The 15,525-nt window shown below is 31.1% G+C and overlaps 1 protein-coding gene across 2 annotated transcripts in view; it reads right to left on the reverse strand.

Annotated features, from left to right (window-relative positions):
• Positions 1-15,525, reverse strand: part of LOC117180817 (inversin) — a 94,559-nt gene that overhangs the window by 50,303 nt on the left and 28,731 nt on the right. For both annotated transcript variants that reach the window (XM_033373337.1, XM_033373338.1), the window contains exons 3-4: positions 14,927-15,261; positions 1,687-1,844 (exon numbers count right to left, since the gene is read on the reverse strand). In XM_033373337.1, the coding sequence (XP_033229228.1) occupies positions 1,687-1,844; positions 14,927-15,261 (493 nt within the window). The remainder of the gene's footprint in view (positions 1-1,686; positions 1,845-14,926; positions 15,262-15,525) is intronic.

Here is a 15,525-nt window from a genome sequence, read left to right on the forward strand (position 1 = left end):
CCATTTTTCTTAACGAACAATTTTTTTTTCAATTGGTTATAAAAACACGTAAACTCAGAAGATGTGGACTGTGACTGCACCATATATCTAGTCGGGAGTAGTACTGACTGAAAATAGATAATTTGGAGCGATTCGCGCGCCATATGTTGGTCATTCTAAGGACTTATTGAACTACCCTCGTACCTTTACCTCAGAAGATTACCTTTTTAAGATAATAGTCACATTTTCAACAAAATAAAGAAATTTTCAACGAAATATTACAATTTATGTCCAAATGAGACAACTTCTGAACCAAAAGCATAATAGTACACTTTTTTACCAAAATTCACTCAGAGAAATGTCCCCGTGTAACTAAAGGAACGTTCTGGCGTAAATGGAATTTCCTCTTAAATTTAAGGTTGAAAGGATTTTCATTTGTTTCAACAGAAATCCTTTTGTAGCAAAAATTTTCCTTGTACTACTAACTTCACTTAATCTTGCAGCCAAATAATTCTGCTTGCGTAAAAAATACTTTTTCTTTGATAGAGTTGTTGATTTTTCTTGTTGGGTTTTATTAATTCAGTTCGTATTTAAGCGAAAAGGGAGAAAAATCGGAGAAAGGGTATATTCCTCAAAAAAAAAAGAAAAAAATTCTTTTAAATTGTTCATTAGGAAACGTACTAAATGTTATTTATGTTTCTTAATGTTACTTCTACTGACCCCTCCCCCCTGTTATCAACCTTATTTTTTACCATGAGCCCCTCCCTCCTCAAATTGGTTATGTTGTTTATGGACGGCCCCTAAGATCGGTTAAGGGTGCGGGGAAAAGTCGGATAGGGTACGTGGTAAAATCGGTTGGGGTACGCGATAAGGTCAGCTAAGTATCGGGGTAAGATCCGCTACAGTACGGGGTAAAGTCACTTCGGGTATGGGAAAAAAATCAGCTAAGGTATGGGATAAAGTCGGGTAGGGTACAAGGGGAATGCCGGTTGGGATACGTAATAGGAGCAGCTGAGTAACGGGGTAAAGTCGACTAGGTTACGGGGTAAAGTCCGTTAGAGTACGGAATAAGTCATCTAGAGTCCTGAAAAAATTCGGCTCAAGTACGGTTTAAATTCATTTAGGATACGGGGTACAGTCGGGCACGGTACGGGATAAAGTCGGTTGGAGTACATGATAAGGTCAGCTAAGTAAGGCGGTAAAGTTGGCTGAGGTGTGGGGTAAAGTCGGTTCACTCAGAGAAAAAGTTGTATTCAAACAAAAGCATCGTCTTCTTTCCTATTTTTTTTAACGACGTGAATATATTTTTTACGCAAATAGAATTATTTGGCTGCAAGATTAGGTGAAGTTAGTCGCATAAGGAACGTTAGTGCTGCAAAAGGATTCCTGTTGAGACAAATGAAAATCCTCTCAACCTTAAATTTAAAAAGAAATTCCATTTGCGTCAAGAAATGTCCTTTTGTCACAAGAGGATATTCTCTGAGTGGCTGGTGTGTGTGAGAAGGCCGACCAAGTTATATGGGGTAAAGTCGGTTAGAATACGGATTCCATTCAGTCTTAAATTTATTATTGAGGACACTTTCGAGGATTGAATTTTTAAATTCATAATTAGTTTCTGAAATAAAGGATCTGCGTATAAATATTTAATTTTTAAAGTTGGTTGGAATTTCTTCTGCGAAATAGGATGCATTGCATAATTAATAATACCTTCAGGCCCACTTTTTTCGGTACTGACAACTCAGCAGTTGCTGCAGCTCCACAACATTGAGCAGCATAATGCAAAGGAGATCCACCCCTTAAATCTGGAGTCGATGGTCTTGCTCCTGCTGCTAGCACTAATCTAACACACTCCGCTTCTCCACACACTAAAACAAAAATAGTTTAAACAAATATCAATATTTTTAGAATTTGGGAAAGGTCTTTCAAATTTAAATCTATCGTAATTCACAATCTGAGTTGGAATTTAATTTAATCAAACCTATTTATTATATATTAAATGTAACCAAAATTGAAACCAAAAGCTGGTTGATCAAAAATTAAGTCGCTCGATTCCATTTGCCCTGTTGAAAATCAGATCCGGTGTTGATATTCATTCAATTAATTATTTTATTTAACAATTTTAAAAGTACTTGATGAATTTTAAAGCTTATTGATAAACCATCTAAATTTACAGTAAGCTCTTGGATATCAAACCCTTGCATATCATTCTGATTATCAACTTAAGATCAAAAATTAATTTTTATACAACTTTATTAACAATATCTGATGAGTGACGATTGTTATAATTTTTATTGAATGTCGTAGGTTATTCATGATCGGCATAATATTTTATATGTTTACACAATGTCGAGTTTAAATGTGGGGGAAAAATTCCAACTCTTTTATATTGCGCTACAAATCTATATGGATCTGGAAATTAATTTATTTGCCATTCAGAACGTATTTCTATATAGTTTTCACTAGTTCTATTTTATAAAACGTTGAATTTTCAACAAATAGTTGATTTTGAACTAAAACAGATTAATTTAAAAAAGATCACTTTTATACTCAAATTTTCATTTACAAAAGATTAATTTCAACGAAAAATGTAGCAGTTACATTTTCAACCAAATTATAAAATTGGGAACCAAATGCTGAATTTTGTTAGCAGTTAACGTGAATTCTTAACCAAAAATATAATAGTAGATTTTTAAACTAAAGATTGTTGGATTTTCAATTAAACTTATGAATCTTGAAATGGTATAGTTAAAGTTTCAGTAAAAAATTTATTCTCAACCAACAAAAAATGTAAAAAAAAGATTAATTTTCAACCAGAGATGTATTATTAATTAAAACGATGAACTCTTAACCAGAAAAATTAATTTTGAAGCTAAAAAGGCCAATTTTCTACTAAACAGTTGAATTTTAACCAAAAAGTATTAATTTTTTACCAAATTGTTGGTTTTTTAACAAAATAATTAAATTTTCAACCATGAAAGATGAATTATCCACGAAAAATATAATAATAGATTTTCACAAAATTCAACAAAAAAGATGAATTTTCAATTCAAACAATGAGCCTTTAACCGAAGAGTGAACTTTCAAGATAAAAACGCCAATTTATTAATTTTTTTTATATTGTTTATTAATTATTTATAGAAAATTCTTGATTTTTAAAGAAAATAAGATCATTTTAAACCAATTAATAAAATTTTACAAAAATTAATCAAGTGGTTAAATTTTCAACAAAAAAAATTTTCAATTAAGATAGATGCGCCCTTATAACGAAATATTAAACTTTTCAACGAAATTATAAAATTTGGAACCAAATAATGCCATTTTTTTGCAAAAAGATGCATTCTCAACCAACAATATAATAGTAGACTTTTGAACCAAAAATAGTTGGACTTTAAACTAAAATTATGAATCTTCAATTGGTACCGTTAAATATTCAGTACAAAAATTAATTTTGAACTATAAAAAATTTAACAAAATGATTAGAGTTTGAAAACACAGAGATAATTTTTGAACTAAAGTGATAAATCTCCAAACGAAACGAAAAATTTCTTAATAAAAATTCTGCTTTCAAACAAGTAGAGACCTTTTCAACCAAAAATGTGAATTTACAATCAAGAAGATTAATTTTCAACCCAAAAATATGAATTTTCAACAAAATGTATGCATTTTATTGAAATAGTTGCATTTAATTTAAAACTGGTAAATTTTCATTTAAACAAATAAATATCCGAAGAAAAATAATAAATTTCTGAAAAAAGATTACAATTTTTTCCAAATAAAAATAAACAACGAATTTTCATAAAAATAGTTAAATTTTCAACAAAAGAGATGAATTTTTAACTAAAATTATGAATGTTCATGAAAAAAATTGAATTTTTAACGAAGTAGTTAAACTCTAAATCAGGTAGTTGCATTTTCAATAAAAAAAAAGATTAATTTTGAAGTAAAACTATGAATCTACAAACAAACAAACCAAGAATTTTCATCAAAGGACTTCAATTTCCAACCAACTAGTTGCATTTTCAATAAAAAAAATTCAATTCTCCAAGAAAAGTGTAATAGTTGATATGTCAACCAAAATCTTTTTTAATTTTCTGTAAAAAACAATTGAATCTTTGAAAAAAGCATACAAGACTTCTTATATAATTTATTGTAAAATTAGCTTATCTTGAACTGAAAAAGGTTCAGAAAATGAACAGTTAAGTTAAGCTCTAATAAATTATTATTAGACCCTTAATGCATTGGCTGTACGTTTGCAACAAGGACGCCTGTGGTCAATCTCACGGAAAATCTGGACAGTATCCAATTGCGTGAGCGATAAAGACCCGGAATTACGTCACTTTACTGACCCACTGACCTTCCTTGACCAGTATTCCTTTCTCAAAACTATAGTCTTCCTCCTAAGATTCCAGAAGAAGATAAAGTGCCCCTAACTCTTAATTGTAACTTGTTTCGAAATTCATGACAATGTTTTTAATGTCCATTTGCCCTTCGTTATTGACTTTAATTGTTCTTACTTGATTGTCCTTGATGATAAGAATAAAGGGGTCAGTATTTCTCAAATATTTTCTGGGTTGATTTACATATTTCGTGGCCTTGAATATTGATAACTCACAAAAATGATGAGGGGTTGTTTGAAGCTTCGTGGTCGTTAGAAAGAAAAAGCGGAAAATGTCAGGGGAATCCTAGGTCAAGGAAAATAGGGACGTTGAAATTTTAAGGGGTTTAAAATGACTCGGCTTTTACCCACATCCAAAATAAGCTTACGAGGGTGCATTCTTTAATGGAATATTTGAATCACATAATCTAAAGGCGATTTCACTCGCGGGAGCAAAGCGATCTTTTTGACAAATGTTTTTTGGAAAATTTCTTCAAAATAAAAAATATTTTGGAATGAATTAGAACAAACTTCAAAGATTTAAAGGCAATCGGGATATATAACTTTTAAAATTGGGAAAGTTCAGAAATAATGTCCCAGATCTAAATTTGATTAAAAATATTAAATTCGCAATTAAAGGGATCACAGCGGTTCAGTAGTTCAGAAACTAAAGTGCTTTTTAAGAACAGGACCTTTTCTCTAGCAAGATTTCTAGTCGTTTTTGTGTTTAACATTTTTAGGTGTCTTTCATAAATCTGTTAAAAACAATTTCGAATAAAAAAAAATACATCTGAAAGAAACAAGTAGGTCAAACATTGAAAAATTCCCAGGTTCCAACTTTTTAACATTTGCTTTTAGATTTTGAGTCCTTCATCAATTTTTTTCTAGCCCATTCTTTTCTGTACAATACTTTTTAAGTGAGCTGGAGAGAAATCGTTTTAAAAACACAAAAATCACCATTTAGAAAACCTAAATTTTTGTGTTTTTTTTCATTAGGCGTTTAAGTTTGTTAACGCTAATGTGCGTTACTTTTTTGCATATGATTTTTGATATCCAAAATTTCGTTTCTACAACCACAAAAAACATTCTATTCTCTGATACTGAACTGAATTAAATACTAGAAGCCAAAAGGAAAATCTAACTAAGTTTGGTTTATTCTTCTTTGTTGAAAAATGTACTTTCACATATATTGTTGGTTGAGAATTTATCTTATCAATTTCATTGCTTTATTTAAAATTTTATTATTTTGTGGAAAAATTAACACTTTCGTTAAAAAGTCATACTTCTGGGTTGAAAATTCCACTTTTTGTTAAAAATTCGTCTTTTTGGGTAAAAAATTCAACTACTTGATTCAAAATTAACTTTTTTGGAATGAAATTAACGATTTCAAGTTAAAAATGTATATAATCTTTTGATGAAATAATAAATATTATATTTTTTTGAATAAGAATTGAAGTTTTTTGTTGAAAATTCAACTATTTATAAAAACTTCTCAGTTTTGAGTGGAAAATTTAACATTTTGGAAAAAATTCAACTATTTGGTGGTAAAATTACGTTCAATATTCATATCTTTCTGTAGAATTTTAATTTTTTTGTTTTGTTTAAAAATCAAGTATTTTGTTGAAAATTCATGTTTTTATATTAAAAATTCAGCCCCTTAGTTAAAAGTTGAACTAATTTCTAAAAATTTAATTTTTTGGTTTGAAGATTCATAAATTTAGTTAAAATTAGTTATTTTTTTGTTAAAATTTTATTTCTTTGAAATGAAAATTTAACAATGCATTGAAATTTTAATTGATTGGTACTTTAAAAAAATATTAGTACGATAAATTTTTAACTCAATTTTAACTGCGGTTTCATTTATATATGCACTGTCGCGCACAAGTTTAAGGCCACCTCTTTTTTATGACTAAATAAGTTCTCTTAATTTTAATGATACCAGAGCTAAACAAATTTCTCTTTAAAAAGTTGTTTTTTTTCGAAATTCTGTATAAAATAAGCCCAGGGTGAAGCCAATTTGTCTAGTTTTTAAGTAGATATTGCAAAATAGTGTTAATTTCAATGTTTCTTAAATTTTCTATATTTTCTATTTTGAAAATTTTCTTTTCGAATTACAAGAACTTAAAGTTGTAATAAAAATGTTGGAAAAATTTGAGAATATTTTATCTGTAGGCAAATCAGAATAAAAGTTAAATATATATTTTGAGGAAATTACATAGAAACTTCATGATTATATGTTTCATATATTTTACAAAAGTATTTTTGTTACTAAAAATAATATTGCACTTTTTCCAACTTTTTTGTTACAACTTTAAGTTTTTGCAATTCAAAAAGAAAATTTTTGACAATTTATACTCATAAACTGTTGTGATATGGTGAAAAAAGCTTCAAAATGAGCCCAAGAATAACATTGAAAAATGTTGACTATTTCGGAAGTTATTTAAAATTTAAGAAAGCATTGAAATTGACACTATTTTTTCCATATCTACATTCTCATTGCCATAAGCGCACTTCGCGCTCTGCTGCTAAATTATACAGGCTATAATTTTTTTAAATGTGGGCTTATCGAAAAATTTGGCTAAAATAGTTTAAAAATATACTTGGTATCTAGTGATTATTTTTTCTATTTTTTGAAGAACTTCAAATTTTTGAAAAGTATATAACTTTTCTAATTTTCATCAAAATTACAAATTTTATTTGTATAATTTGCAAGTATTCTACCCATCTATAAGAAACTTTGACAAAAATTTATAAAATTTCGAAAATAAAAATTTCAAAATTTTTAAAATGCACTCAATTTTTTAATTTTGGTTCGAAATATCGGATTAACGAACTTAGCCTTTATTTTGGGGACCTTCAGAAGTGTATCAAATGCGGACTTGTTTGGACAAATTCTTCAAAAGTTAGCGTGGCTAAAACATTCAGGTAACCATACATACAGACATACAGACATACAGACATACAGACAGACAGACGTACAGACAGACAGAACCGACAAAATTTTATAATTTTCGGACTCTGTGCGCGCCAAAACGTAAAGATCCGTTAAAAACCAGAGATCGAAAATTTGGACGATTACAATACACTAACGTTTTTAATTTTCATCCAAATTAAGAATGTCATTTGGATAATTTGCAAGCATTTTTTCAAGTATCGGAGACATTGACAACATTTTCTGAAAATTAAAAAAAAAATGGTCTAAAATGTTGAAAAAGCTATAATTTTTTAAACTATGTGCTAATCGAAAAATTCGGATAGAATAGTTTGAAATGTATTTGGTATCAACTGAAAATTTTGAATAAAATTTTTGGATTTATGAAAAAAATCATTTTTTCTATTGTTTGAAAATTTTCGAAGAGTATATAACTTTTCCAATTTTCATGAAAATTAAACATAATAATTTGCAAGTCTTTGATCCATCTATGAGAAACTTTGACAAAACTTTTTATAAGTTGAAAATAATTGAAAATTTTGAAAATGCTATAATTTTTTAAATTTTAGAATTTTAGAATAGTAGAATAGTTTTGAAATATATTTGGTGTCTGCTGAAAATTTCGAATGAAATTTTTGGATCTATAAAAAAAAATAATTTTTTCTATTTTTTGAAAATTTTCAAATTTTTATAAGTACATAACTTTTCTAATTCTTATCAAAATAAAAAATTTTATTTAGATAATTGGCAAGTCTTTTACCCATCTATAAGAAACTTTGACAACAATTTATAAAATTTCAACAACAAAAATTTTGAATTTTTGAAAATGCTCTCAGTTTTTTAATTTTGGTTCGAAATATCTGATTAACGAACTTAGCCTTTATTTTGGTGACCTTCAGAAGTGTATCAAATGCGCACTCAATTGGACAAATCCTTCAAAAATGAGCGTGACTACAACATTCAGGTAACCATACATACAGACATACAGACATACAGACATAAAGACATACAGACATACAGACATACAGCCATACAGACATACACCGATGAAATTTTATGGTTTTCGGATTCTGTGAGTGCCGAAACGTAAAGATCCGTTAAAAACCAGAGATTGAAGATTTGGACTATTACATTCTCAGGAATGAGAATGTAAAAAGGGGGAAAGGTGAAAATTGGGCCAAAATGTGCAGTTTTAGGTGTTTTAAGGGATTTTTCAAATTTACTATACGGTATCGAGACATGGACTTATCAAGAATAAGATAAGAGTAAAATTAACGCAATTGACATAAGATTCTTGTGAATAATATGCGGAAAAACTAACGAAATAAGTGTATCAAGGTTAAGTAAATGGCAGCGTGCCCAGAGGCAGACCGCTGAAAGAATGGTTAGAATGTGAATGAGACCCTAGTTAGAAGAGACATAAGAAGCGACAGAAACATGAGAGATTGCATGAAAAAATTCATGGATGTGAAAGAAACTAGAGAAGTATGCTAGGACATAAAAGTATGGCGGCAAATAATTAATGAACACAGTGTCATTGGAGTGAATGACGCCTAAAAGAAAAGACCTTCGATACTAATGGACCCAAGTGGGGAACCTCACATGACGACTTTGTGTGGATCTTCACTTGGGGTGATTGCTAGAAGATTGATCAGCAACCTGGGTCGGAGCAGTTCTTGCAGAACGAACCTGTTATTTAAATAAATAACACGGGAACTCTGGATCAATCTAAAACGGGGAAAATTCTTCTCTTGAACTTAAAGGGATTAAAACGACTCGGGTTTTCGCCACATACACAACGCGTCTGCGAGGATGCATTATTTAATGTAATATTTAAGCCACATAATATAATGGGAATTTTCCTTGCAGGAGCAAAGCGACTTTTTCGACAAATTTTCTTGTTGTTGCTTTTTGCAATTGCTAATGGAACGTTCCTTTGCCCCTGTACAATCTGCAAGTACTGCCTCTACGTCGCTTATAGTAATACATAATATAATATAATATTATAAGAAAAATAAATTACAGAAACCGGTTAAGATGTTTCGGACATGTTGAGAGAATGCCAAATGAACGACTAACGAAACAAGTGTATCAAGGTAAAGTAAATGGCAGCGTGCCCAGAGGTAGACCGTGGAAAGAATGGTTAGAATGTGTGAATGAGACCCTAGTTAGAAGAGACATAAGAAGTCACAGAAACACGAGAGCCTGCATAACAAAATGCATGGACATAAAAGAAGCTAGAGAAGTATGCCAGGACAGGAAAGTATGGCGGCAAATAATTAATAAAAAGAGTGTCAGTAGAGTGATTGACGCCTGAAACAAAAGGCCTTGGCCACTAAGGGACCCAAGTGGGGACCCTCACATAACGACTTCGTGAGATTCTTCGCTTGGGGTGATTGCTAGAGAGATTGATCAGCACCCTGGGTCGGAGCAGTGTTGCGGAACGAACGTGTTATTTACTTAAATAGCACGAGAATTTTGGATCAATCTGAAAAATCTTTATCCCTTCCACACACTACTCCTTTCCCCTACCGAGTGAGTCACGCCTACCCCGAAAAGGAAATGGCTTAATGGTGTAATAATAATAATAATAACACTCGGACTTCACCTCAGAGGTCCGGGGTTCGATCCCTGAGCCGGTACCTCTAGAAATTTTCCAATGTATCTTTACCGAGGTTCTGGTGGTTCGGAACCCACCTTAAGCTGTAGGTCCCCCCATCGTGTACTTGACTGCAACCCAGTCCGTCAATGATGGGGTAAAAACCAGGCTTTGTCCAATATGTCTGGGTAGACTGCTCTCATCAGATCACTTGATTGCATTATAAAAATGCGTCCGTGACTGATGATATATACCGGGACAGTCCCGTGCAAATTGATCAAATAAAAAAAAAATCCAACTCTAACCAAAAATGCCTTCGACATGTTGGGCAGTATAAGCCTGTGACATTTCAACACTGGAATGTTTTTTTTATAATAATAATAAATAAATAAATAAATAAATAATAATAAGGAGCCTCGGTGGCTCAGTTGGTTAGACACTCGGACTTCACCTCAGAAGTCCGGAGTTCGATCCCTGAGCCGGTACCTCTAGAAATTTTTCAATGTACCTTTACCGAGGTTCTGGTGGTTCGGAACCCACCTTAAGCTGTAGCTCCCCCCATCGTGTACTTGACTGCAACCCAGTCCGTCAATGATGGGGTAAAACCAGGCTTTGTCCAATATGTCTGGGCAAACTGATCTCATCAGATCACTTGATTGCATTATAAAAATGCTTCCGTGACTGATGATATATACCGGGACAGCCCCGTGCAAAAATGATCTAATAAAAAAAAAAAAATCCAACTCTAACCAAAAATGCCTTCGACATGTTGGGAAGTATAAGCCTGTGACAACATTTCAACACTGGAATGTTTTTTTTATAATAATAATAATATAATGATCATTTTATGTTAGTTTGATGGTAAGGAAAAATTATCATTATAAGTTATTATTATTAATTTTTCTTATTGTTTTATATTATAGTATATATTATTTTAAGCGACGTAGACGCAGTCCTTGCAGATTTTATTCGACTTGAAACTAGACCGGATAACTGCAGCACGACATACACTGTTAGCTGGCGTGTTGCATTTCACTAACGCAAAGGAACGCTCAATTGTCAATTACAACCAAAAACAACAATAAAAACATTTTTCGAAAAAATCGCTTTTTTCCTCCAGCATAAATGTTTTTAGATTATATCGTTAAAGTATTATATTAAACATTGTATTTATGTAGACATATTATGGATCTGGCGAAAACGCGACTCGTTTTAATCCCCTTAAGTACAAGAGAAGAATAATTTTCCCTGTTCTCTGTTTCTTCTGTTTCTTCTGTTTTTTCTGTCCCGGAAATTGCACTATTTTCATTATTTCCATATTTCTTCTTTTCTATTCTTAAGCCTAATTGGAGGAATCACTACATTTCTTTTTTACCTAATCCCCGTTTTCCCTTAAATATGAAAAATCCTCTGAAACACCTAAAATTGAGCATTTTGACTAATTTTTATACCTTTCCCTCTTTTTTACACGATTTTGATTCATTTTTCAAGAATCATAAAATGGAAATTCAAGACATTAGAAAAAAAATAAACCCAAAAGATAAATCAATTTTTTAGTTACAAATCAAAAACATATTTATGGAAGTAACTGGCTTCACGGGACAGAATACTCTAAAACCAGCGGAAATAAGGGATTTTTCACGAAAATCAGGAAATAAATTATTTTAAATAAATACGTTGTGGGAATTTATACCTCAAAGCAATTGGATATACCGGGATATCCCATTTGATCCTATTTATCTCCCAATTTGTTGCAAGGATATCCCAGGGATAACCCGTCTGGTATCCCGTAAGGTGGAAATCTGGATATTCAGGATATCCATCGGACGTTTCAGGAATATCTAGGATAACCTAAGGATATCCCAATTTTTGCTTTGCAGGATATCCGACAGGTTATCCCTGGAATATCCCTGGGACAACTTGGGAGATAAATGGGATAAAACATGATATCCCGGTATATCCTATTGCTGTGAGGGATATTATATTCTACATTAAAAGCTTCAAATGACTAATATTTTATGTAAAAATATTGAATTTAACACAAAACAGAGGAATTTTTAACGAAATAGTTGAATGTTAAACCAAAAAGAGGAATTTTGAACCAAGAAGATTAATTTTCTGCAGAGAAAGATGAACTTTCAAGCTGAAAGATAAATTTTTAACTAAAATTATTATTTTTAAATCAAAAATATGAATTTTAAACAAAGTAGTTAAATTTTTCACTAAACAAGATGGATTCTCAATGAAAAATTAGGGTTTTCAGGACAGAACTAGATAACCAACATTTTTATCGGAAATGGGTATGTTCCATAACATTTTTTGAAAAGACATTAAATAAACACTGTGGTAAAAATTTTTTTTCGAAATATTACTTTTTATACAATATTTTTTTAAATTTTAGTTAAAATTTCGGTCAGCATTGAAGAAAAATATTATCCTATTAATATTTTTTTAATATTGTGCGCACTGAGCATTATGTGTCAATTTCTTACCTTTTCTCTAGAGAAATCAGTTTACTTTTTATTTTCATCCAAACAGTTTCATTTTTAACCAAAGCAGATTAACTTTCCAACAAAAGAGATGTTTTTAAACAAGATATGATTAAATTTCTGGCAAAAAGACGCCAAAGAGCCAAAAAGAGGCATTTTCTATAATGCAGTTGTTTTTTAAACCAAGAATTTGAAGTTTCAACAAAAAGGTTGATTTGCAACTAATCAATTAAATTTTCCATACGTTTTTAAGTTTTCAGTTTAAAAAATTTATTTTTAACAGAAAAAAGCGAATTTTCAACTACATTTATAAATCTTCAAACCAAAAAAGTTAAATTTTTAGAACGTAGTTCAGCTTTTAACCAACGAGTTGAATTTTCAATCTAAAAAAATACATTTTTAACAAGATACTTGATTTCTAACCAAAGAAAGATGAAATTTCTACAGAAAGAGGTATAAATTAACAAAAAATGTGTTGGTTAACAAAGAAAATGTTTTCAATCAAGCTGTTGAATTTTAAAGTCAAAACGACGAATTTTCAATAAAACAGTTGATATTTCAAGAAAATCCTTTATTTTTAACTAAAAAATTGTTTTCAACCCAAAAAGACGAACTTTCAACAAAAGACGAATTTTCAACAAAATACGTAATTTTTTCATCAAATAGTTGAATTTTCTACCATAAAATGTGTTTTTTTAACAAAAAATTAATTCCTCACCAAAACAGATTAATGGCCAAACAGTTGCATTGTAAACCTAAAAATAATGATTTTTAATGAGAGAGTTGCTTTTTTAACCAAAAAAAGATGAAACTTTTACAGAAAGAGATGAATTTAAAAAAATATATATATTTTTAGTCAGAAAATAAAAAAATTGTAATTGTTGAATTTTTATCCCAAAAGGATAAATTCTCAACGAGCAGTTAAATATTCAACCAAAAAAGAGGACTTTTTAACAAATGAATTAGATTTTGAAGCAAACAATAATATTTTCAACCAAAAAATATGAATTCTTAAACAGTCATTTAATAGTAGGCTTTTAAACTGAAATGAAAGAACTTTCAACCAAAAATAGTTAGATTTTATTATTGGATTCTATTAATTCGGTTCGCATTGAAGTTGAAAACCAGGAGGAAAAATGTAATGACACTATTTTATTTAACTTGTGACACTATTTACACTATTTTTTACCTCTGAATTGAGTTCGAGACCTGTGTATCAGAAATCAGCCCTCTCCCCTTCTATTTAATGTTACATAATTTGTTAACGTTTCCTAATTAGAATAAATGTTCAAGAATTTTATACCTATATAATCTCGGGAGAAAACTGATGGATTACCATATTTATTAATGACTTTTGAAATATAAAAATCAACAGGCAATATAGTTAAAACTATTTATATGAATAAATGATATAAACAATTTACCAATTCACAGAATTCGAATTGGCATTTGTAGAAAGGAAGTTATGACCAGACGGAAAAAATGGTTGTTCAAATGTAGATGTTTAAAGTATAAGATATAGAATCGCGGAAAATACCAATATTAGCGCCTAATATCTGCCATTCGTTCGAGATATTAGGCCCAAAAATATTTATATTTTAAATTAAAAACTTTCGAGATGTTAAAGTGAAACATCCAAGATGTTCGAGTGAAACATCCAAGATGTTAACGTCATTGTCCGAGTGCAGCAAAACGCCATACCTCTACAGGCCACTTGATGAATATTCTTAGGATATGTTTGGAAAAAATAACTGTTTCATAGCTAGAATTGAGTCACTGATTAAGATTAGTAAAAATGTTAACTGATTTAAATTTAGAAAGTTCATTCGATGAAGCTTATAGTCAGCGTTTCATGTCGTACGTAAAGATGTGAAATTGTGAAAAAATTATGATTATGAATATGTTTTCATAGGATACTGATGATAACGCTGTAAATTGTTTGGACAGAGAAATTTAATTGATAAAAGTGTAGTTTCCATTGAATATATTAACCCTAAATATCAAGACGTTAAGTATAAGCACACATTTTTCTGCGTGTATTTGCCAATACCTGTTTTTCCCTGGAGATGAAAGTTTCAGCCCTTATTGTAGTTCGGAAAGGGCTGTTAGTAAATATCTATAAATTTGTGGTGATGTACTATCATATATGAGTACAAGCTCAGAAAATTTAAAGGCACTTGGGAACACATTAATTCTGAAATTAGGCTATTTCAAACATAGTGTCCCATATAGATTAGTCTGGTCAGAGAATGTAATTCGCCAAATTCTCTTTTGACAGTTTTCAAAACTACTACCAAATCTCTTCTGCAATCCAACCATATGCAAATTTTGACCTGTTCCTAGAGGAGGAAGAGGTTTGAAATAATAAAAACGATAAGTTCCGGAGGCGAAGAAAATTTTGTTGCCACTTCCAAGAAGGCTCATTAACATCGGCGTGTTGTTGGCGGACAATCTTTCTGCCTATCGCCCTATCTCCGTTGAAAAGTTTCTGAGAATCGATAGAGCAATAGCCAAGTAAAAGTTTAAAGTTGAGGAAATAATAATGAACATACCAGTTGCCCAGTGAAGAACACTGTGGCACTCCAGGTCTTTGGCATTGACATCAGCACCATTCGCTAAGAGGATGGCTACCAATTGCGTGTCACCGGCAATTACAGCCAGATGTAAGGGCGTATGTCCTTCAGCATCAGGTTGGTTAACCAGTTCCGGTGCCGCCGACGCAACGGCACCGCCAGTTCCGGCGTCCATGCAGTAGTGGAGAGCACTTCTTAGGGTACGATCTCGATATCCGATGGTGTCACTCTGATCTTTCAGGAGTTTCAAAACCCTTGGTCTGTCCGCTTGTTGGCAAGCATGCATAAGAGGCGTCGCCCCTATATGCAGGACTCTGAAATTGGTTTAAAAAATCTCTCATTAACAGGGCTTGCAGTTTTTTAAATTACAAATTCAAAACAGATAACCAGATAGATCAGTTAGTTGCCCATCCTTTTAAATAAATCATCCTTCCTTTTCTTTAATAAAAATTTGAAAACTGGTAGGAAGAAGCTAGACAATAAAGAGTTTTAAAAAATTAACTTCTTCGACCTCTTTCAAGAAAAAAATCGATGATGTAAAGGTCTGGTTTGTGTGAGTTTGGCGTGTTATCTACCTA

The sequence above is a fragment of the Belonocnema kinseyi genome, chromosome 9 (assembly GCF_010883055.1).
Source record: "Belonocnema kinseyi isolate 2016_QV_RU_SX_M_011 chromosome 9, B_treatae_v1, whole genome shotgun sequence".
In the NCBI taxonomy this organism is placed as follows: domain Eukaryota; kingdom Metazoa; phylum Arthropoda; class Insecta; order Hymenoptera; family Cynipidae; genus Belonocnema; species Belonocnema kinseyi.